Source organism: Saccoglossus kowalevskii, chromosome 13 (genome assembly GCF_978046115.1).
Source record: "Saccoglossus kowalevskii chromosome 13, keSacKowa6.1, whole genome shotgun sequence".
NCBI classification, from domain to species: Eukaryota; Metazoa; Hemichordata; class Enteropneusta; family Harrimaniidae; genus Saccoglossus; species Saccoglossus kowalevskii.
Genome location: NC_140653.1, coordinates 32,218,148 through 32,245,006, shown reverse-complemented (window position 1 = coordinate 32,245,006; position 26,859 = coordinate 32,218,148). Strand labels below are relative to the sequence as shown.

Sequence of the window (26,859 nt, the reverse complement as noted above, 5' to 3'; positions counted from 1 at the left end):
ACATAATCTGGAACATCAATTTATAACAATTACACAGTCTAAACATCAATTCATAACAATTACACAGTCTAAAACATCAATTCATAACAATTACACATTCTGAAAAATAAATTCATAACAATTACATAATCTAAAACATCAATTCATAACAATTACATAATCTAAACCAACAATTCATAACAATTACACAATGTTGAACATCAATTTATAACAATTACACATTCTGAAACATAAATTTATAACATATACAAAATCTGGAACATCAATTTATAACAATTACACGTTCTGGAACATTAATTCATAACAGTTAAACATTCACAACAATTACACAGTCTAAACATCAATTCATAACAATTACACAGTCAAAACATCAATTCAGAACAATTACACATTCTGAAACATAAATTCATAACAATTACACATTCTGAAAATGCAATTCGTAACAACTTAACATTCATAACAATTACAGAATCTAAAACATCAATTCATAAAAATTACAAAATCTGGAACATCAATTTATAACATTTACGCATTCTGGAACATTAATTCATAACAACTAAACATTCATAACAATTATACAGTCTAAAATATCAATTCATAACAATTATAAAATCTGGAACATCAATTTGCAACTGATGTGAGAGGCTAAATGTATATAAATAAATGCAGGGATAATTTAAGGGTGCCACATGAAGCTTAAACCTCTTGATGTGACTCAAAAACCCAGCTTTTGCATAGTGCCACACCGTACAGTATGGTTAATAGTATTTTGCAATACTGGCAATCATAACAATTTCCACTGCAATTTTGTGATAAAATGTCTTATGGTAAAAATCAACGAATCAATGAACAAACAAACAAACCAACCAACCAGTCATACATACTTAAATCCATCCATCTAACACAGAGTAGGTTTTGTAGATGCAGCAAAAACACACATCATGAACACACTGTGTGCACAATTTATAGATAATATGCAATATGGTCAAACATTAATCCGGGTCGGAGCTATTTAATGAGCACGCTCTGGCCTGTTAAGACCCAGCATATTGAGTGTATGTTAGTGGCTCCGTGCGACTGAACCAGCTCACATCGATGATGGTTACAATTGGATGGTTTCTGTACATTATATCTCTCATTTATAATGAATATCACTGTGCTTTGTGATAGGATTAAGTAAATCCCAATAACTTTAATTTTCTTGATAGTTACATTAACAGAATAAATTCAACATTATATAATATACCATCTAACCCAGGCGCAGCATAACAGAGATATTCAATAAAGTCTGTGTGAAAGATTGTTGCTGTTGTAAAATATTCATTTATTCATTGTAACATATGTGTATTTCAACATTTATTATATCTAACAATCATAATTCAAGAGGAAAGTATACATAAATAACTTATGTGCCAGTAAGTTATTCATCTAACCATAACATAGGAAAATTCTACACACATTGTGACATTTAGGTTTTCACATGATTAACTTACAAAAATCGGAAATGTTTCAGACATTTACAGGGCGAGCCAATCATTTTTCTTTTATTGTAGACATTACACAGTTGTGTTCAAAGATTATGGATTACATTTTCTGTCTGGGTTGTTCGATCAATCGTCATGGCGACAGCACTAAAAATGTAGAACGACGTGGACAAAAGACAAGAGACGCCAAGTTTCAAGTATATTATCTTGGCAAATAACTGTTGAAACGTGAGAAATGTATGTTTACACACTATAACAATATCTGAAGTGGTTATTAAGAATGGTTTAATGACAAGTTATTACATTTTTCTGTAATCTAGTATGTTTATAAAATATATCATCCCTAATACAATTTTCAACAACAATAATTATATTTTAATTAATGAGGTCAGCACTCATTGTTACATGTAAATTAGCTATGCGTAGATAATATCACATAACATTATGCAATATGTGATACATTAGTGTGTATGTAAGATGTAGTCCAAATGACTTAAACTGTATATATATTTAGTAGCTACATTTTTATATTTTTAAATATATTTATTGTTACATATAGATATGCATTATGATGATTGACTATCAGTGTTTCTAGCTGCCCAATCACACTCTTTGTTTTCTTTCCAATTGCAACTTCCATCACCATATACTTCCTGGAAAGAAATATTAAAATAGACACAATTACATATGATTAAATGTTAAATGTAATATTAGTAGTATCTTAATTGCAACAAAAATGAAAAGTGAATTAGATAAGCAATACATTATTATAATATAAGTATTTAGACCAAGTTTGTTTCTTCTAGTGTGCGACAGATGATTTCTACTATAACCACACAAAAGCATAGATTGTAAGAAATATGTAACCGGCAACCATTTGTTTTGTTGTTTTAAATTAGTGATATTCAAATACATGTTATGACTTGTGTCTACAATTTGACACGGTGTGTCATTTATATATTGATGTAGATCGTTTTATGTCGAAATATACATCTCACAAAACTGGCTTCAAGATGAATTCCTAAATTGCAGAGCTAAAAAGTATCACTTATAGCTAATGAATTAATCAGGAAGATAACATAGGATACATAAATTATAAGAGCATATATACTGAGTGGCAATACTTCATTTGCAAATGAATTCTGTTTTAAGGATTTGTGCAAATTGAAATTTTCACTCTTGGAAAATGAATGCTCGTGAGTGAACTGTATTCCGAAGTATAAAATTCAATTAACCTTTATGTGCACTTAATGTGAATGGACATACTCTGTCACAAATTGGATATGACATATGGTCACCCACAGACATTAACCAAGTGACACTGATACTGACGCTTATTTTGCAATTCAATATATGTATATGCATATTGCATATACAACATTTGTCACATCTTCTAGAAATGACATTGCATTTGATAAGATATGACAACTGTAAATTGCCATGCCATTCTTGTGCCATTTCAGAGTAATAAAAGCCAACCATACAAAAATAAAGAATAGATTGAGGTGATATGGCTTGTATATTATCTCTAAAGCTAAAGCTTTAAAACATTAATGGGAAACATTAGAATGAGACCATTCATGGCGTATACTAATTATGCAATGAAGAACTGCCTGCATAAGGTATTTCAGACACAGAGTTAAAACAATTAAGACAGTAATACAGGAATATTGAAAACGCTGTACACAGACTTCATTAGATATTACATGGCAAAGGAGACAACAAATACGAATACGAATGACCTCGCAAACTTTGCATGGCAAGTTAAAACCAATTTCGACTGAAAACAAGTGATTACGTGCCATTCGTTTTCAGTGCAAGTTCATTAAAAGCTCTGATAAATTTTATAGTTATGTACCACATTTGAACATGCAAGAATAAATGCCCAAATTATAGTTCAACAAATATCTGTGCAATTATACTATAACAGACACCAGATCCAAAACTAGTCAAAGATGTGGCTCCGGAACGTCACAAAATGCCTCTCAATCGATCAGCAATACATCCTATTTGAGAAAAAAGATTATGTACAATGTAAAAAAATCAAGACAAGCATGAAGAAATGCTTGCTTTTACTGCACTTTAAGCACTAAAAAGACCACCATTCGTCTATCTTGTGTTGTATCGTAAAACGAATGCACGTACAATGTATGTGTGAAGTTTGTACATGATTGGTCGAGACATGACAAAGTTATCATTGAATTCGATTTGTTAAACAAAATGACATGCAGCAAAATTCTGTCATGTTTGAACAAAATTAAAAGTACGAGTAAATTCGGCTCGGACATGCATTCTCAGCTTTGAAATCCCATTTTAAATTGAAATTGTATGTGTTTATGTGTAGTATAACGTATGTGTTAAGTTTGAATTAGATGAATCAATCAGTCATCGACAAAGGACTTAATTTGAACGGGAACTAATAAACAGTTTCCACGTCATTTTTAGCAATTTTTGTGATCGCGAGTTCGAATAGTGCCTTTCATTCACAATTGACTCTATGTGTACCTATTATTAACAATTACTATTATACAACATTCTATTTTTGATCAGTGAAATCTGATGAGCCGTTCGTCACGGGTATGGAAGATGCTCGTCACAAGCAAAAATCTCTTGCAACAAATGGTAATATTAATGTTTCAAAACAGTATTTAACACCTGCAATTAAATATCAATATTATCATCTCATACAATTTAGGTTTGAAGGATGTAAACAATACAAATTGTTTCTTATAAGGTGATCACACGTCACAATTATCTTCAGTTGTTCACTAGAATTGAATTAATGTTTGTTTTTGACAAGGGAATTGCTACATTAAACAATGGTGGCGTCTATTGGGGTCAATTGTATCCATGTAATGAGTCAAGAGATGTATATTTAGCACTCTTAAAATGTACTGATTGCTTTTCTGCTACACACATGAGGATAATGCAAAATAATGTTGTTCAGGTCAACCAAACACAGACTGAATTCACAGAACGCTCATTAATCTGCTAAATGAGATTGCAATGACAGAAATGCTATTATAGCTTTTTTAACTGCGAGTATTCTGACACCAAAGTAACAGGACTCTAAATGAACAATCCCTTGATAATGTTCACAATTCTAAACTTGCCAAAGTAACCAATCTAGACTGATTCAGAAAGTGTGTACGTGTACACTTTTAGTGTAATATGTGGAAAGGTGGTGTTTCCATGCTGAAATTCAAATGCTGACATAGGAAGCATAAATTGCAGGAAATCACTAATCTAATTTTACACTCGTATATCTAGCGTTACCTCACGTATAGCTTATTTTTAACAGTATGAGTTTTCAGTAATACAATTAGTGATGCAAATAAGAATGAGTAGCAATTTTGTTAAATGACTATGGATTATAGATGAACAGTTCATAGAATAAAAAATGGTAAAATAAATATGTGATTATGTTGTGGCCACTTGTGCAAATTATTCCGACAATGAGCCTTGATTAACATTATAAACACGAAGGAAGCTTTTTCCAGATTGGGACTCTTGCTAGTCAATGTAATATTCATGCAGGCGTTTTGTTTAGGTTAGATTAGATGACACTTATTTAAATGATGTAGTCGCAGATGGTACTAAGTCTTACAGATATAAAGACCTTCTCCAATCTGTATTGTATGAATGAATGAAAAATATACTATAGACTTTATAATTAGATACTTATCTTGATTATTTTAAGATATTAGAGAATAAACTATGCTCAGATACTGGTTCAGAAGAAACTGGATTGAATCTTGATGGTATATTCCTAAACAAGATTCGATCAGTTACTATAATCAGATCAGCTTATGATTTTGATAATATAACCAGAAATAATCAGCCATTAGACTTGAACTTGATAAGTACTAGATTCAATTCCAGCTAAAATAAAGTATTTTACAATAATCAGATACTGGCTTCGAGGATAATGGTATAACAAGATACACCATTTGATCCAGATGTTATAATCAGATACTTGATTCACTCATGATGGTATAATCAGATATCTGATTCAATCCTGATTGTGTATTACGATGATGCAGTCAATCCTGATGATATAATATGATACATGATTTGATACTGATGATGTATCATAAGATGATGACATTCATGGAGGTATATTCAGGTGCTCAGTTTGACCCTGGTGGAATATACTGATACTGGATTCGATTCTAATAGTACAATTAAATACATGAGTCAATCATATACTAGATTTGATCATAGATGCATAATCCTATCTGGATTTCATCCTGAAAATATTACAAATCAGATACTAGTTTTGATCTTGATAATATAATCAGATATTAATCTGTCAATATGGTACAAATATTACATAGTATTTAGATTGGGTTTGATAAGAATATTATAATTGAAGATTATTGTGTTACAGATGATGTTGTCTGACATAAATGCATCTCAGTACAATCTGAGTCAATGATTAGGAGGTGTCAACACTGAAAGTCTAGTGTTTTTGTCTTCAGACTGACCATCTTCAGACGATACAGCAATTCAATCTAGATGGCTAGTTAAGATAGGTAATACTAGTTATGATTTGTAATCCTAGCAATGTGATTGGTAATACTGTTTTCTATAACACTTAGGAGACTGTGAATAATATAACTAATTATTTAGATAATTACACTTTGGTGCACCAGCATAATTATCCAAAACTGGCTTCCTTTAAAATGTATTCCCAATGGATTGAAATATTAACGTTGAAGAGGAAAATAAATGAAAAGAATAAATAAATAACATAACAGTAAAACTAACGGAGGCATGAATTTGTCTTCCCCCCTGGGATGACTATTTGTCACAACCCATTTGGAATTGAAGGACAATATAGTCACAATAATTTATTCAGAGTTATAAATTAAATTAACAGGAAACATGTACTACTTTTCAATTGACTCTCAATAATCTCAGCAGCCATTTATCAATAATTCATGCTTATATAATACATTGCATACATATGAATTCATTCAATCACAATTTGTAGTAGTGATATCAATCAGTTTTTACACATATCGGTGTGAATAAAGCTACGTTCAATTTGTAAATGTAATTTGATGAGTTATGTTATTTCTTTAACGGATCAAGGACAATAAAATCAAGGTCAAGTATGAGAAGTGCCCATTGTGTTAAGAACACATTTCAATGCTGTTTGCCAACTGTGATGCTTATTTGATGCAATTGTGATATTTTTGTAAAATCTTCAAGTATCATCTGAGGGAGCTTTACAGTAAAAAATATATTTATACATTATGACGACAAATATAGATGATACACTTTTGTGTAACCGAAAAAATATTCACCTCACTGTTTTTTCTTTTTTCTTTACCTAATACAATTTCCATATTATAGTCATTTATTTATAAAGTCTTCGGTACCATAGTATTTGGAGACAAATCTCACCCCAGGTAAATTCTTTGTTGTCCAATCAGGCTGCTCTCCTTGTGAAGAATGTAACAGTTCGTGCATGCAATATATTTATTAAATATTTCGTATGTATTTAAAAGCTTATAAGCCTAACAGGGAGGGCAAAATACTCGGAAATCAATTAAACTTTGGATTCCTGACATAAATTTTATCAAAATTTAAACAATAAAGAATGTAGTGCTATTAGGATTGGTCAACATTGCATATTTTGGAAATAATTAAATGAAAACTGAAAAAAGTTGCTTGCTACTGAAAAACAAGTGGTTGACTTTACAAACAAGTAGTATACCTTTTTCCATATAGGCACAGATGATTTCAAAGAGTCAATGCAATAATGAACAGCTTCCACTGACTCCTTTCTGTGGACAGAGGATACTGCAATGATCACACTGGCATCCATAACAGGAACAATTCTGAAAGAAATAAAACATGTCAGAGATATGACACATGAATAACACTTGTTAAAACAAAATAGTAAGCCAATTTGAATCTGATCTGAAAGACAAAATGACAAACATCAAGATTTCATTATGTTTATTATACATATATACCAAGTTTGAACAAAAAACGACATGGTTCCAAAATGGCAGTAATACATGTGCGTATGGGTGACATGACACAAATGTGTGTGAGTGTAAAGTTAGAACATAATTGTCAGATCTAGAGATACAAATGAATACACCATTATATCTGTATATCTATGAGATGATGTATAATGAGTATTTAAAATTTGAACATAATCAGTCAAATCATGTCAGAGATATGACACTAGAACCACATTCATTTAAAGAAAATGGCTGCCAGTCGGCCATTTTGAAACTTATTTAATAGCCAAGGTGGTAGGTCAAAAGTAAATGACTAATAGACAAGGTGCTAGGTGCTAAGAGTTGAATAATGGCCAAGGATCATGATCACGATGAGATGACTAATAGCAAATGTATGAGTGTTAGGTCAAAAATAGATAAAGTATACTGTAGAATACTTTATTTTCGCTTGGAATTAATTTTCGCTATTTTCGCTGAAGGGATGATTCCATGAAAATAAAATCCAGCGAAAATTTTCTTAACTATTTTGGTTTTTGGATGATTAACTTACATAAATTTTTCTTCTCAAACTAACTTTAAATTACAGACTGTTTGAGGTAAATGCATGTATACTGGAGTTTTTATGGAGGTTACTAATGGGTTCAAAACTCTTGTCTACAATTATAACTCACACTTTTGTGGTTATAATCTTCTTCAACCTCATGACATTTTCAAGATTCCAGACACATCAGTGTAGTTCTAACTGTAGACACAACACAAGTGTACAATTACCTTAAAAACAAAATGGACTACCTGCACAGAACACAAGCATATTTTCCCAAAACATTATTCTGTAGAATTTCAAATTTACCAGCATTTAAATAGGAATCTCATTACTAATTTACATGAATCCTAGCAAAATGCAGGATAGCAAAATTATTGTCATATTGATTTTGAGACCATTTTGACACACAGGTAGAGGGAATAAGATTAATACAGCAACTGCTACAGTATACACATATATTGAGACATTGTGACTACCCAACTGTTTTGCTGATACTGGACATTATTGTATCGATAACGCTGACATTATTGAATTTTGTCAAAATCTAATATACATATATGAAGTACAGCTTCATCCAAACCATAAACATAAACCACAATTAGTTTTCATTCTGGTTCAAAGGAATTTATCATGAACAGAATTATAATTGAATCATCTAAGGCATAGACAGGAAGTATTAGCACTGATGATTAGTTAGTGTCTGCACTAACACACTGAAGAAGAGTAATTTCATGAATGGACACAAAGATTAACATTTCATGTCAATTTCAACAATTTATTTTACCTCAGGGTATGATTAATAAAGACTGGATATTTCTGGGTTTAAAAAAACACAGATGACTTATCTACCTTTCCTAAGCGAACTTCAACTAAGGTTTATATTTTTCTTTATCCAGTCTCATGTGATTTGTGCTCACATTTTATCATGCAAATGTCAATAATAATGCTTGCTAATATTCAGATCATGAGTTGTCTGTAAGTATGTACATGAAATAGATCTAAGAAAGCCATTCAAGGAGGGAGAGAATAAATATTCTAATGTTATTTGGAATCAGTAACCTAGGTTATATTGTTATCACAATCTGTGTGAATTAAACTTTAGGATGCATGCAAAATCTCTGACCACGCACTTTTCTGGAATTGGCAGAAATGCTTGTTGGATTTTTAACATTTAAATTGCAGTAATTAGGCAATCTTGAACCAAAATGTCAAACATGTGCACACAAATATATGAATACATACATGGTATCAACACACATAAATATATGAATTAGTTGCAGTAGCAGGTTGAAATAAAAACATGCATTAATGTTACTTCAAAATCAGGGAGTATCAAGAGATTTATGCAAAACACCTAAAACATAAATGGATCTGAAATTGTTTGTTTTCACATTGGTCCCAGGTGGTGCAGTAATATGACTGAGCAGAAATGATAAAATGCCAACAACTAATTGATTCATCAGTCATATTTAATTGAAATTGTTATTGCGATTTGATTGAATGGTTACAATTATATTTCAATATTTCTGATAATGATTGAAATAAGGATATTAATGTACGGCAATAAAACAAAACATTTATTTGATGCAATGTGATGACTTCTTGAATTACAAAGATTATGCAAATTGTAATGTCAACGAATACAAGGATTATGCAAATTATGAATTCTAGAAGTACACAGATTATGCAAATTATGAACTTACTAAGATAGCAAAGTTAAAGTGTAGGTCAAGGTGACAAAAATTGTGGGCTGTATAGATCATAATAACCATTTCCAACAGCTTTGTATCCATGTTATTTTTTTCTCATTATTCTTGTGGTTGTTGGTGACTTTTAAACATGTCCTGAATTAGTCCATGGACGCCGTTCATGGAGATAAGAAACAACGAACAATAGCTAAGAATTAACATACTACATCCGGGCATTTCTGTGACGTTTTAGGCTAGGTTCAGTTGAGGGACAGCTATAGTGAGTTCATTGAGTACTGCAGTGTGTGGTCTATATTTTTGAAGAGCGTTGTCGATTTACATACTTTTTGTGCTGTGACAGGCTTTAAAAATATTCAATGAAAAACATCGTTATATTTTGACAAACGGCTGGAATTTGACCACAGTTCAAAAAAATAGGCTGAGATATATTAGAGTTCACGGCAAATCAGTTGCAAGTTTTGAAATAAGGTGAACCAGAGTAGGGTCGATGATTTTCAGTACCGAAGGACTTTCGCGTGTGAATCATGATTTTCGAATTGTTCATCGACTGGTCACCAAATATTTATGACTATAATTAAATTTGACACGTTTTTTTTTTCTGAAGCCCAATAAATTATTCTTACATGTCAAGCTGTGTTCAATTTTTTCAGGGCATGAGGCCGTTTTATTCGAAAATATTATTTTGTGGGAATAATTTACGACACTGATCGTGACTTAATTTTGAAAATTGAATGTCAAATGTTACCATACCAACCGCCTGTGGACCGACGTGATTTTGGTATCGTTATTTTTGGAATTAATCATTAATATTCTCCTCGTTTCTCCGCTCTGTCGAAAGGAGTTAGCTATCTTTTTTTCACGTAACTGTCTCATTAAAATAAAATAAAAATATTACATTTAGAACAAGCACCCAAATCACCTAACAGGAGGTTCCAGAGCAGTTGCTTTCTCGAACGATACAAGTTTTGTACAACTATAGATTTGAAGTGTCGTTCAAAATTTAATAATAGTATTTTCATACTTTACTATCAAAACCACCAATTCGACCACTCATGTATCAGTGATCAGTGTTTGGGCGAGCGGACGGTGTTTTCAATGAGTGAGCCAACGAGTTAAAAAAACGATTAAAATGCGGTCAATATCCGGTCGGACAAAACCGCGCGGTCGGAAATTAAGCAGTATGCGGTCGATATACCACTTTCCCGGAAGTAGCAAAACAGGGGTGCAAAAATACTTCTGCTTTGTCACGGCTGAAAATACAAACATGTTAGATTGTTGATAGCCGATAGAAGGGAATTCTATTTTGTAAAAGCAGAAGGTTGGGCAAAATGAGTAGTGTAGTGTATTTGCAGACAGCCATCACTCTCTTGAAAGTTGCGCGATGAATTATGACTCTCTAAGTGATTACTTTTCTCTTCATTATACATTGTGTAACCCCCGAAGTTGGACACTAATTAACCTAGCCTTTGACGTCACAATGCACAAATAAATCCTGCTCGCATTCTGTTTGACCCAATAGAGGGCGCTTGAAAATTGACAAGATGGCGGCGACTATATGGAATATTATATGGTATCATAACTCTATTATTTCTTTATTTTTTTAATTTGTTTTGTCCATTATTTAAATAAGTGTACATAACTGCTGCTATATGGCCAACAATATTGACAGGATTGACCTTTCCTTTAATGTACTGTAAAATACTTTATTTTCACTTGGGATTAATTTCAGCCGAAGGAATTATTCAGTGAAAATAAAATCCAGTGAATATATCTTTTTTTGTATATTTTAAATTCAACTCGTCAAAAATCAATGAAAATAAGTTCTATACAAAACACCCAAAAAGTCTTTTCAGCGAAAATTAATTCCAACTAAAATAAAGTATTTTACAGTCAATGAAATGCGATAGGAATACTTACCCAATACGATGAATAATCGCAATCTTTTCAACATTCCATTTCTCTCTTATTTGATGACATAATTTCCGCATTTCTGCTTCAGCCATAGGAACATATGCCTCATACTCTAACTTAATAACTTTTTTATCTTCAAAATTGTCTCGAGTTGTACCTATAAAAGTAATTGCATCTTTCACTAATCACAAAAAAAATAGAATATGCAATATAAATCAAGTAATATATATAGACATAGATAATAGACTTATACGCTGGCATAAACAAATTTTGCCAGGGCACAATGATGAATACAATTTCTTCACAGTCACTCAGGCAGTGATTTGTGACAAGTTTATTAAAAAAAAGGCCACCTGACAGCCATTTAGGTACATCCAATCGAGGAAATGACCATCTGACAGCCATTTAAGTGCTTCCGAGCAGATAAAAGGCCATCTGACAGCCATTGTAGTGCTTCCGATCAGATAAATTGCCATCTGACAGCTATTAATTAAAGTACTTCTGATCAGATAAATGGGCATATGGACAAAAACAAAATTAGCCAACATGTAAGACAAATTGGATGAGATCTAGAGGCAAAATATTATAGATGAATAACATAGCATTTGAGGTTGCTGTAATGCCTTATGAACACCAATTCACCTGTCCACAATTGAACGTTTTCTCTCTGTTACTAGTCAGACAATGTTCCCACAGCAATTTTGACTTGCTAAATGATATGAAATAACAACAAACTCTTTCTCTCATTATATTTCACCCAAGGCATACATTAGACAGTTAACAATATCATCACAAATTAGCCTTTCAAGTGTGTGGTTTCTATGTCCTGAAGCATCAAAATCCTGCCCATATACAAGTAGTAGTCAATATTATTTTTGTATCATTAACAAGAGTACTGTAAAATATTCGCTTTGAATTATTTGTCGCTATTTTTGCTGAAAGAATTATTCAGTGAAAATAATATCCAGAGTATATATCTTTATTTCTATATTTTACATTCAACTTGTCAAAAGTCAGTGAAAATAATATCCATACAAAATACCCAAAATGCCTTTTTAGCAATAATTAATTCCAGCTAAACTAAAGTATGTGGTCCTTGGTTAAACCCCATTTTGACTACGGTATATAATGGACCTTGAAAAATATCTCTAGTCAAATCAGCATACATGCACAGTCGCTCTATATAGAGTGATAAAGGAACTGTGGTACAGGCAACACCTTGGAAAAATAATTTAGGAAGAAACCTGCATATTTCACTGCTAAGACATTTTCTTACAAATTTCCACTTGTCCATTTTTTTTACAATATGCAACTATAAATATCATAGTACGTACTGATTGTACACCATGATTGCTTGAACATTGGTCAAGAATTCCTTGACAGCAAGAAAGAAAAAGTAAGTCCCCTGTGAATAAACTCTTGTTAATCACTGTTATGCAAGAGTGATGGCAAATGAACTACCCTTTGTTATCTGTTTTTAAGCTGGCTCTCTGTATTTACTTATACACTGTTTTAACAAACTGCCAGTTAACACTCTGAATTTGAATACTAGTAGTTACATCTTCTTTAAAGTATGTTTGAGCTAATTGCGATGGTGATGTGAAACTACATTCAGCCTGTAATCCATTTCATGCAGTAAAATTATGAACAGCTGAAGAAAATCGTGACATGCACATCAAATGCCAGCAAATATTCTATTGGGAGCTCCTGTATCTATTCGTTTATTTCTAATCCTTCTTTTCTTTAAAAGGCCAAAGGTTTACACAAAACTATTGATTTCAGTGTAACTGATTCATGTTTTGTTGCAGATGCACTTTATTGATTACATTGAGATTGGGACAGTGTCAGTAAAGGAGGCTGCAAAGCCACCTTCTACATTTACAATTTCATTTCTCTCAAATATCAGTAATGGATCTGCTTTAATCTATAACAAATTCAACACCAGTGAAAGGAAAGTATTGGAAAAAGTAATTGTTTTGTATATATAATGAGAGGCAAGCAGCTGTTTTGTTAGGATGTCAGGAAAGAATCTGTAAAAAATATACTGCCATAATCACAAAGGGTTTCATTGAATTTGGAATCCAATAATATTTCTCAAGCATTCAATCTACCTTCCTTACAATGGAAAGAAGCAATATGATCTTGTCAGCTTAGGAGTCCAATTTCCCACTGGTTGCTAGTTCAGGAGGTTCATGTAAAATATGTTTTGCTTAGCCTAATGTTAATATACTTGGTTTAAACTCAATTACGTGCATATATTGGAGGAAATCGTTATTTGTTTTTATTATTTGAATACTGCCATGAAATAGGAAAGAAAAACAAATTACAGTTTGTTTTTCATCTGCAAACACATCTAAAATTTCAAAATCTTGCCATTAAAGAACAAAACTATATTTGTTTTGCACTACAGCAACTACAGTAGAATACTTTATTTCGGCTTGGAATTTATTTTCGCAGAAGAGTTGCTTCAGTGACATTAAAACCCAGATTAGACTTTTGTTCCTATGTCTCACATTCAACTCATCAAAAATCAGTGAAAATAAATTCCATACAAAAAACTCCAAAAGCTTTTTCAGTGAAAATTAGTTCCGCAGTATATGGTCTTTATTGATGTTTATTATACATGTACATGCTAGTAGTGTGAATAATATGTACTGACATGCTATATTATTTCACATCATGTCAAAACAGATGAGTCACCCAATAATTTCTTTCATAAAATAACAAGCTTTACAGCTACAAAATGAAAAATGAAAGTTCTTTTTTTAATTTTTTTAATTTTAAAAATGTCATTTAAATTGCCTTTTTGGCTTCATTAAAATGAACTTGTATTTTATTTTTAAAAAGTGGTTATTCACACAGACCTAAAAAGTAGAAAATAAATTCAGAAATAACTAGGAAAATTGATTTAAAATATGCTATGCATATTTATGACAATCACTTTAATTTACACACGCATACCATAGCATGTGCAACTATTATTCTAATTCAAATTTAATTTATGAGCTAGGTCACCTGCAATAACAACTCATAGTGAGAATAATTACCAGAGTCATTCAGTGCAGTTTACTTAGATTCATTATTCTTGTTAGTAGAAATAAGTACAGAATGCCATTAGCTTGTCTGAAGTTATTATAATAATAATATTTATTGCATCTTTAGAAATACAGTATTTCTATCAGTATAGTAGCAATAAAAGTATAATAATAATGAAATAATAAAGAAAGAGAAAATATTATAATGTTAAGTATAAAAGTAAAATGTAATGTGTAAAATTTTTTACTAGTACTAATAAGTTTAATAATAATAAAACTAAGACTAATAATACTAAAATTCAAAGCTATCAACTATCTATTCTTTCTTGAAAGGCTTTGTAAATAAACTGTGAAACCTTTTTTATAATTTCACAATCATCTGCACTGAGCAATCGAATGAATGTATTGTGTGCATCATGTGATAGAAAATTAAATTCAGACATAAGTTGTTGGCGCAAGTTTCCATATTTTGGACAGATCATGAGAAAGTGAAATTCATCCTCAATCACATTCATGTTGCACTGTTTGCATTTTCTTTCATTTACTGGTGTTTTAGGGTGTGTATACCTGCCCTTTTCAATTTCAAGTTTGTGTGTGCTTGTTCTCAATTTTAGTAATGCGTTCCTATGGTTAATGTTTTGTAGTGTCAAATACGGCTCAAAAGAGTATTTAAATTTGATTTTTGCAAATGTTCTAAGTTTACTATTATCATTTGAGATTTGTGACTTCCACTGGTTTACATATTTTTGTTTTATATTTGCTTCAATGTTATTTATAATCTTATGAATGTTTCTTTTTGGAATACCTGTTGTAAAATTTATTAATGATGTGTAATAATTATCTTTTAATATTTTATTTACTGATGATAACCATGTATGTTGCTGTGATTTTCGTTGTTCATAGTATGCTTGTTTTGCAAGGTTATCCTCTGGCATATCTTTTAGTCTTAACCAGTATTTTATTAGCATTTTTTTAATTCCTATTAATAGTGGTAGTTCGCCTATTTCGCTCCTACATGCTGCGTTGCTTGTATATCTGTTTAAACAAAGTGTTCTCTTACAAAATTTTAAGTGGGTTTTCTCAATTGGACATTTCTCCCATTTTCCAAAATCCAAAATGTCTGATCCCCAGACATCTGCACCATAGAGTAAAATGGGTTTAATGTTTGAATGAAATAATTTCAGAAAAAGTTTGATGTCAGTGTTGCCTTCCAATGTTTTGTTCAGTATAAACATAGCTTTGCATGCTTTCTCTGCTAATGTTTTCTTTGCTTCTATAAAATTTCCAGATGATGATATTATTATCCCAAGATAAGTATAACTTGTCACACAGCAAATAATTGTATTTTTGTAATAGAAGTATTCAGATGTTTTTAATGATTTATTCCTAAAAATTAAGATTTTTGTTTTAGATAAATTTATTTCTAGGTTCCATTCAGAACATTTGATCCTAGCTATATAACAATTAGATATAGAGGTAGATAAGGTAAAATTGAGATGTGATCATTTAGCCCATAGCATTATGAACACCCTATGCAATTCACAGGTTATTCCCGTAACTGAAAGTATTAAAAAAAAACCTGTTTCAATCAAAGTACAAGAATGCAATTGGCTGTCAGGTAATCACTCAGACAAACATTGATACTACCATGTTCATCTGTAGTAGTGTTCATGCTACACAAAGTACTGGCTAAGATTTAAGCTGATTTAGGCTTATTTCACGTGTTTGCATTTTGGCTAGACCCAATTGTGTCCATGCACTGGGAGGGCAAGTCTTTAGCATTGGCTAAGGGGCGCCATCAGTCGGTGACCTTTGTTAAGCTGCTGTTAAGAAGTTTTTCTATTCCTCAGCAAGGAGTCCAACTGTTTTAAGATTTTGCTGTCTTTCCATATACTCAGTAAAGCTTTTGACTCTTCGTCGCTCCAGTTTTTGCAAGGGAATGAAGTTTCGTACACACTGAGCTTGGTTGCTCACATGCATAATACTCACACCCAAAGGTCGCCACAGAGGGCACTTAGCCCTGGGCTAAGCGTGCTAAGGAGCTGTGCGTGAACGCAACTTATATCTAAGCTTTCAGATGATGTATAGGTTGCTTAGTAACTTGAGAGAGTGTCTGAATCATAGATTCATTTTGAACTCGTTTAATTTCTCTGTTGTCTTGATCCCTTTCAATGACCAACTTTATTGAATTGTCATGTGCAGTATTATTTCAGTTCAATTCTCAACATAGTGATCAGCCAACAGTTTTCTACGAGTTGAGTATTCATGGGAAATAATATCTTTGATCACAGAATACCACAATAAAACAGTAATCACAAATTCAGTATGAAAATGAATCAATCATATTTATGGATTTGAATATCTATTTTAATCCTGATTACAGGTGAAAGGATTACATTATGTTGAAAAAAACGATGACACTCTAACAATCTTACTTTTCATCAAATTAATTTAAAATTTAAATGCAATCATATTTAAATGCTGGAACCACAAGTATGCAATGTACCTAAGGAGGACATGATTCAGCATGTGATGAAGTAAATGCTAGTAGTATTTTATACAATAAATTAATTAACTTGTTATAAATGCCACATTTGATTTGTAATTTATGCAGCTCCTATTTATTTATTCAAATAGTGAGCCCCTGATTCAAAGGGCTTGCAGCAAATAAAAAAAAGATTATAAAGTTTGTATCAGTCTAGGTACATTTGGGCTTACTGCTCATTTAGTCACATGATTTTACACTTCAATATGAATTAAAATTCCTACAGTTTAATGTATTAGAATAAATAAATAATTAATTAAAGAAATATACATATAATTAAATTTGTGGCATAGTAAAATTTTATTGCAGTCAACCGAAATTGTATTATTTTTATTATTTTCAAAAGTATATATTTGACGTTAGGTATCAATCACTGTTTTCATTACTCTCAATCTTATATTAAAGAAATATGAAAAATATGGATTTTTGTACATTCTCTGTGGATGTGGTATATGTGCATGAGATTTTTTTTTTATCACCTTTCTTAATTTATTATTTTTTAGATTGAGATATTTTTTAAAGCTACAACTTTATTAGTATTACAATGTACATGTATAATAATCTAAAAAATAATAGTATAAGTCATAATATATAATAGATTTTGAAATTTAAATATCATGATAAAAACTCATATTTATATTTTACATATTATTTATAGACGAATTTATATATAATGAGACTACAAATTCTATACGTAGCAGAATTCATGCATTGAATACATATTAAGAATCAGTTCACTGATTTCACAAGGCTGAGTAGGTCTCTGCTCCCACAATGCATTTAAATCACAGTTATGGGAAATGTGAAAAAAAAAAAAAAAAAAAAAAAAAAAATAGCTTGAATGTACTGTTAACCGCAAGGAATTTTTACAATTTGAGGATTTTATGCCATTTGTGAAAACAAAATATCGTGAAAGTCACTGACACTTCATGCGTAAAAACCAAGAGAAATTTATACAGGAAAAAATTTTGCAATTTCCACTGACTTGTGAAATACAACTGTAAATCAGTTTACAGAATTTCTTTGGACATCAAAACAAAACATGTATTAATTCCGTGAAGCAGAGCCTAAATGTGTTGATATATATTAAAATTTTGACCATCCTAGATTTCACAGCTTTGAATCAAAATAGATCAGAATTAATTGAAAAATTGGAAATGTCACTTCATTTGCTTCAATTTTTTATTAATCGTGAACATTCAATAATCAATTAAACTGAAAATATGTCAGTTCTAGTAAAAATTGCATGTTTCACTCCAAATAGATATTTTCTCTGAGTTAATTAGACAATTTTCAGCAGTTGTATAATATGAATATAGAATCAAAATGAAGAAATAAAGATGAAATAAATAATGTATGTGGTAAAATTATGAGTAGAATGGAAAACTAACGATAATAACAAGCATTCTCATATCGTATATATAATTTATTACTAAAACTCTAAATATAGTGTATTTTTATAAAAAATAGAAGCTTTATTTATTTGGGTCAAATTATTCTACCATTGTTGACATGCCAACCACAATATATTTGAGAAAATTTGCAGCATTTCTCAGAAAAGTATAAATTGTCGATTTGTCTTAGATTATTTCTGAAATAAGTTGTGGTCAATTCTGACAAGTTTTCAAATGCTACACAAATCATGATGAATCATTCCATGATGGGTATCTCCTCATTAAATGGTGCCTTTTCTAGAAAGGGGATATGATGGGTATCTCCTCATTAAATGGTGCCTTTTCTAGAAAGGGGATATGATGGGTATCTCCTCATTAAATGGTGCCTTTTCTAGAAAGGAGATATGATGGGTATCTCCTCATTAAATGGTGCCTTTTCTAGAAAGGGGATATGATGGGTATCTCCTCATTAAATGGTGCCTTTTCTAGAAAGGAGATATGATGGGTATCTCCTCATTAAATGGTGCCTTTTCTAGAAAGGGGATATGATGGGTATCTCCTCATTAATGGTGCCTTTTCTAGAAAGGGGATATGATGGGTATCTCCTCATTAAATGGTGCCTTTTCTAGAAAGGAGATATGATGGGTATCTCCTCATTAATGGTGCCTTTTCTAGAAAGGGGATATGATGGGTATCTCCTCATTAAATGGTGCCTTTTCTAGAAAGGAGATATGATGGGTATCTCCTCATTAATGGTGCCTTTTCTGGAAAGGAGATATGATGGGTATCTCCTCATTAAATGGTGCCTTTTCTAGAAAGGAGATATGATGGGTATCTCCTCATTAAATGGTGCCTTTTCTAGAAACAGGATATGATGGGTATCTCCTCATTAAATGGTGCCTTTTCTAGAAAGGGGATATGATGGGTATCTCCTCATTAAATGGTGCCTTTTCTAGAAAGGAGATATGATGGGTATCTCCTCATTAAATGGTGTCTTTTCTGGAAAGGAGATATGATGGGTATCTCCTCATTAAATGGTGCCTTTTCTAGAAACAGGATATGATGGGTATCTCTTCATTAAATGGTGCCTTTTCTAGAAAGGAGATATGATGGGTATCTCCTCATTAAATGGTGCCTTTTCTAGAAACGGGATATGATGGGTATCTCCTCATTAAATAGTGCCTTTTCTAGAAAGGAGATATGATGGGTATCTCCTCATTAAATGGTGCCTTTTCTAGAAAGGGGATATGATGGGTATCTTATTAAATGGTGCCTTTTCTAGAAAGGGGATATGATGGGTATCTCCTCATTAAATGGTGCCTTTTCTAGAAAGGGGATATGATGGGTATCTCCTCATTAAATGGTGCCTTTTCTAGAAAGGGGATATGATGGGTATCTCCTCATTAATGGTGCCTTTTCTAGAAAGGGGATATGATGGGTATCTCCTCATTAAATGGTGCCTTTTCTAGAAAGGGGATATGATGGGTATCTTTCTCTAGAAAAGAGATATGATATTTTTTTGGATATGATGTGAGACTCCTCTAGAATATGGATGTAATAAGGGTCTTCTCGAAGAACTAAATGTGGTGGCATCTCTTCTAGAAAACAGAAAAGGAATATGACAGGTGTTTTCTAAAGTTATATAAATGGCAAGAAAACTCAATTTTGTGAGAAAAGGATCTTTCTGGAGTTCCATCAATCAATATTTAAAATTGATTACATGTTTTATTGTAGGGCACCAAAATGAATGCAAAATTTGTAGCTATTTTAACTGAGCATATAAAACTGAAATCAGCACATAAAATATACATGACTAGTTGATGTTTATATTTTCTGACCTATTTTTCAAAAAATAGCTGAATTATGCATTCTTGACTAGCTGACATTTACATCAAAGCAAAAAAGATCATCCTATATCTAAAATGTATGAGGAATGAATCCATTTAATTTAAAGAATTAGGACAGAATATAAACAGATTTTGTACCACATGCTACCCTTAACGCAAGAAAACCAGCAGCTGGCATTAGGTACTGTACATGTTGTTTTTAATCTCATTATTTCTTTAGGATTGACTAAGATGACATGAACAATAAAAAGACACATTGAAATTCACATTGCATAGCCATTCTGTCAGCCACCTAAATAAATTCAGATCAGGATAAACTAGCTTTCACATGTGATATCGTTGTATAGACAATGTGACTTGTTGCCATGATAACCAAAGACATCATCAGTACAAGTCTCACAGTTTGACTACTGTGAGAATCTAAATGAGAACGTGATGTTACATGAGAGCTGCATATAAGAATTTTAGGAGCAGCTACATTTCCTTCTCTAAACCTATAATTGCAATCATCTAAAAATAGCTCTTGCTATTACAACTCACACACACAGTATGTTTTGATTGCTGCATCAGGTGTTTTATATCTTCTTGTGATTTTTCACAAACTTAAGGGGTTGACACTTTTTGTTCATATGTTTATTGAAAAGCTTAAAATTCCACAGAAGGAATTAAAATGATTAAACTAACTACTAGAACACATATTTTAAAAAAAATACAAATTTTACAAAAATTACTATCTAAAACACAACAAACTTCAATTAAAAAAACTGGTGATAATAATAAAACAAACAGACTGTTGGCTGAGATAGCTCCGCTGTTAGCAATGCACATTCCAATTAAAAACAGAAAATATCATTAGAAAATGAATAATATGTATAGTACATTGTGTCAAAGCAATCAGAATTGCTGTTTTTAACAAAAATATCACTTTTTTCCAAAAATGACAAAAATATTCATTAAAAATAGATAATTGAAGATATCATCATGAAATAAACAAATCTGAGAGAGGTCTACATATAGTACCTATATATGTAATATCAAAGTAATCAGACTTGTGGTTTTTAACAAGAAGTCGAAAATATCACTTTTTACCAAAAATTACAAAAATATTCATCAAAATTAGAGAATTAAAGATATCATCACAAAATAAACAAATCTGAGAGAGGTCTACATGTAGTACATATATATGTAATATCAAAGCAATATCAAATTTGAAAACATTCTGACTTGCGGTTTCGAAGAAGAAGTTGAAATTGTGAAGTTGACGATGCCGGATGACAGACGACGAACAATCAGTAATATGAACAGCCCCACTGTGTCAAATTTGTCAACAGCGAAGCTAAAAATACTTTATTTTCGCTATTTTTGCTGAAAGAATGTTTCAGCACAGTCACTCTACTAGTAGAGTGACTGTGGTTTCAGTAAAAATAAAATCAAGAGAATATACCTTTTTTCCTATATCGGTATTTTACATTCAACTCGTCAAAAATCAGTGAAAATAAATTCCATACAAAACACCCCAAAAAGTCTTTTCAGTGAAAATTAATTCCAGCTAAAATAAAGTAGTTTACAGTAATTCAGTTTTTATGCCCTTTTGCGTACATGCATTTTAGTTTTGCATACTACCTGTTTTATGTCGTGAATATACAATGTTTTACGTTTATTCATGTCGGATTCTAGTCCATCTTTTTTTGTCTTTGCAATTTGTTGGTATTTTTCTAATTCTGGATGTGCAGATAATATTGCGTACAGTCCCTCCACAGTCCCTTGTGGAGGGACTGTGTATTGTGTTATCCCTCCATAAAGGTGTTCTTATCACAACACAATCAGTCTGCGGTAACAACTTTACTTCAGGCAGTTTAGTGAGAGACAAATAAAAAAAACTAAAACCACCTTTGGTGAATAGTATTGAAGAGGAGAATTCTGGATATTGAAAAAGCAGTTATCTATCACTGTTAGCGTAAGTAAATGTGCTTTCAGCTAAATGTCTGCCATTACTTCAATATGTGCACTCATATAAATCATCACCATAGCAATGACGCACTTCAAAGTCATTTTAATTACATCACAAATTGGTGAGAGACAGAAAATTTCTCAGAAAGATTACCTTGATACTGGAGTGCTTTACAATCTCTGTTTTATCAGTACTGAGATAATTCAAAAGATATGTGGAAATGTCAATTTCAGACAACAGATGTGTATGAAAGGGAATGTTAGCCAAATTACCCAATACTTCATACAACATAGGGCAGATTTTATCCGTCTTTTTAAAATAGCAAACTGGCATCTAGCTAATATCTTTTTTCCTGCAACATGGAAAAGTGCATGGAAGGAGAGGACTATCATGTGAATTAGTATCATGGTATCTCATTGTAACATAAATATTAAACAGTGCATGGGTTGTACCATTCTATGAAAGGGGTGAAATGTAGTAGACTGAGCAGGCTTTTGTTTATACCAGCGATTCTGCTTCCCGGACCTACTTTATTGGGAATATGTAGATTACCTAATAGTGCCAAATGTGACAAGAGATCTGAGATACATAGAGAATGATATGCTAATAATTCTATCAACCACGACTAAATTTGTAGAGGATTATATTTTTAGAACACCAATAATTTGCTGCAATATTTTAATATTTTCCCATTTCTTTGTCAATTGTCTTTTGATAAGATTCTTACCAAGAAAAACAGTGACAGCACCAGCCTGTGGACATTTTACCATCTCTGTAATTTCTTCCACATTCAGTTTATCAGGTGTTATTGCAACCACGTCTTCACCACTCATAGCTGTAGCTATTCAACAAAAATAGAAATAAATCAATTATAGTCATCACCTATGTCCTCCACTGTCAAATGTTGTTACCATCCACAAAGCAGATTCTGTGTTATGTGAGAATCGAATGTAAAAAGGTTGTATTGTAGTAGCAACAAAACATCGCATCGGATTCATTTCCATGCTTAATAATGTGATCTACACATTTGATGATGGTCAATTTTGATGAAGCATTTATATCTCAACGAAATATCTCTCACTCTGAAATCTGTTTTTACAGCAACACTTGATCAGTGTCATGCATGCATTACACAGAAAATCACCTATTCAACCATTTATATTCACAATTTCTCACCATAACTGATATGGTGCCAATAAATCAGTACGGATATCTTATCTAAACGCCATATTCCCCTCTGAAAAATCCATGTTTCAATATTAAGCTATAAAAACAAATTAAATTCAAATTAAAAACATTTGATTTTTGCAGGAGAATTTCGGTTCGCGCCCTTCATGCAATATGCAAGATCTTGCTGTGAATGAAAAATTATGTATTGTATTTATTATCTGCAAATTTTGACAACATTCTTTAAAAGTTTTGATCAAATCTTGTTTGCCAAAAAAAAAAAAAAAAATATTTAAATTTATTTTTAAACTGTCACTGAAATTGTACTTTTATTTTGATTTTATAATGAAAATTGGATTATTTCATTTAATTTTTTTAAAGTTATGACCAAGAACACTGAAAAATGCACATTTTTCAACTGACTCACAACCACATTACATGTTTAGTGACTTCATTTGTAAAAAACACATTTTACACAACACGAACAGATATCTTTATTGGATGAGTATCCAAGTTATGAATGAACAGGTGTCGTGGGCCAATTAATGATTGACACAATAAACTGTGTGACGTCATGGTATTTTAAACTAGGTTTGCTGCTTGAGATTTCCCCAACAAAGCAAGTCCACATACTAGCATAGCCGAACCTGGCATTTAACATCAAAGTCTCAGAAGTCTGAATTCAACTGCGAAGGAAGCATGAAGCTATGATACTTTATTTGTGAACTCCAGTCACTGGCTATGTAATGTTCATTGGAGCAACCAACTCCATGCAGAATTGCTATGATTTGACGCACATCGTGAAATATCAGGTACCGAACATTCCTACACACACACGAGGTGGTAAAAATATGACCCGGCCCTGTGATCTTGTGACAGGACACGATTGGAATAAATTGTGATCACTTCAATCCATTTTTAAAGATAAAGTAAAATATTGAAAAGTACAGTAAAACCTTAGTCAATGACCAAAATTGATAGCAAAACCAAATGACAGAATACACATTACAAGACTTGAATATCATAGTCCCCATTATTTAATTATAAAATACTCATGTTAAAATAATACATGGAACATCTGCAAACAATTGAATTAATATGTACTCTATGTGAGTACAACTCATCATAAAGTGATTTCCCTTAATCTGATAACTAAAAACTTTCATTGACCTGGGTCCAAAATCTCAGAGTACACAAGTGCAACCAAACTATGTCTCATACATGCTCAAGAAACTGCATTCATAAATCTGAGTAAACCTTGATGTACCTTTAATAACAACTTGACTTCTTTGTTAATTCAGGTCTTTGTATATTACCAGAACCTGGGTTTGTTTCAGTATCACCACTATAATTCCCATCAAAATGTAGCCCTGACACCCCTCAACATTTCCCACTGAGGCTGGTAATGGTACGACCCATCTGTCACTGATTCAGATCAAGGTTGGAGACATAAAGGAGGGTTGGACAGAAGGAAAAAAGAAATGCCAAGAGAACTTTGAAAAACAAATATCTGCAGAGGAAATTACAGAAAAATAGGCTTTACAACTACTGTTATTCTGAAAAAACAAATGTGAAGTAAAAAAAAATGGTCAATCCCTAAATTTCCTTTTGTTTCCTCATTTAGCATGTCTTGGTGATCTCCATGAATCCCAAAATAGATGCCTGCATCCAGTAATTGGCCGATGCTCACAGACTGATATTCCTAAAAATGATAAAAGTGGTAATTTAAAATTTTTAATCTCAAAAAATATCCATTATGGATAAAGTACACATCTGGGTATTGTATCTAGTGCTTCTAAAGATCTAAATTCTCGTTAAATATATCTTGATGTAAAAGAATTGTAGGCAATTACTGCCACATACATTGAAACATTTGGTTCTCTTCCTTCTTTTATTTGCTTTTATTCAAAGTTTTCTATTTGAATATAAATAAAAAGATTTGTTGAAAATGTGTATTACTATGAAGTGCAGTGTACTCATACTAGAGTAGAGTTTAGTCATGTTTTTGTCATGGACTATGGTTTAGTCATGGAGTATGGGTTTAGTCATGGCTATGGGTTTAGTCATGGCTATGGGTTTAGTCATGGACTATGGGTTTAGTCATGGACTATGGTTTAGTCATGGAGTATGGGTTTAGTCATGGACTATGGGTTTAGTCATGGACTATGGGTTTAGTCATGGACTATGGTTTAGTCATGGAGTATGGGTTTAGTCATGGCTATGGGTTTAGTCATGGCTATGGGTTTAGTCATGGCTATGGGTTTAGTCATGGACTATGGGTTTAGTCATGGACTATGGTTTAGTCATGGACTATGGTTTAGTCATGGCTATGGGTTTAGTCGTGGCTATGGGTTTAGTCGTGGACTATGGGTTTAGTCGTGGACTATGGGTTTAGTCATGGACTATGGTTTAGTCATCGACTATGGGTTTAGTCGTGGACTATGGGTTTAGTCGTGGACTATGGGTTTAGTCATGGACTATGGTTTAGTCATGGACTATGGGTTTAGTCGTGGATTATGGGTTTAGTCGTGGACTATGGGTTTAGTCATGGACTATGGGTTTAGTCGTGAACTATGGGTTTAGTCATGGACTATGTTTTAGTCATGGACTATGGTTTAGTCATGGACTATGGGTTTAGTCGTGGATTATGGGTTTAGTCGTGGACTATGGGTTTAGTCATGGCTATGGGTTTAGTCGTGGACTATGGGTTTAGTCGTGGACTATGGGTATAGTCGTGGACTATGGGTTTAGTCGTGGACTATGGGTTTAGTCGTGGACTATGGGTTTAGTCATGGACTATGGGTTTAGTCATGGACTATGGGTTTAGTCATGGACTATGGTTTAGTCATGGACTATGGTTTAGTCATGGACTATGGTTTAGTCGTGGATTATGGGTTTAGTCGTGAACTATGGGTTTAGTCATGGACTGTGGGTTTAGTCATAGACTACTGTTTGGCCATGGTTTATGGTATGGCCATGGACCACAGTTTGGACTATGTCCTGGGGCATAGATCATGGTTTTGTCATGCACTGTAGTGGTCATGGTCTACGGGTAATGCTCCTGCAAACCAAGGGGATACTAAATTATTACTGATATTATTATTATTACTTTTAAGTTATCTTCATAATTAGTACTATTAGTCATTGTGCCAACAATACAAATGCAAAATTTTAGGCAATGCCCACATTAATATGCTAATTTTGCAAGTGTATTTAGTGTTTGTCTTTATTACTACATTATTGAAGACAATAGGCATATTACCGTACAAGCTATTTTAATGCACAATTTAA

The 26,859-nt window shown here is 32.2% G+C and overlaps 1 protein-coding gene across 2 annotated transcripts; it reads right to left on the bottom strand.

Moving 5' to 3' along the window:
• Positions 1–1,160: 1,160 nt before the first annotated feature.
• Positions 1,161–25,011, bottom strand: LOC100374025 (molybdopterin synthase catalytic subunit-like). 2 transcript variants are annotated; one of them, XM_078010881.2, is made up of 5 exons: positions 24,836–25,011; positions 23,129–23,242; positions 11,636–11,786; positions 7,210–7,333; positions 1,161–2,137 (listed from the first exon to the last, which is right to left on the bottom strand). In XM_078010881.2, the coding sequence occupies exons 2-5, from the start codon at positions 23,232–23,234 to the stop codon at positions 2,051–2,053; spliced, it is 468 nt and encodes a 155-aa protein (XP_077867007.1). In that variant the 5' UTR covers positions 23,235–23,242; positions 24,836–25,011; the 3' UTR covers positions 1,161–2,050. The 2 variants fall into 2 exon arrangements, with proteins under 2 accessions (XP_077867007.1, XP_085362921.1); XM_085506795.1 differs by lacking the exons at positions 1,161–2,137; positions 24,836–25,011 and adding an exon at positions 5,210–5,366 and having other exon boundaries at positions 23,129–23,238.
• Positions 25,012–26,859: the final 1,848 nt, after the last annotated feature.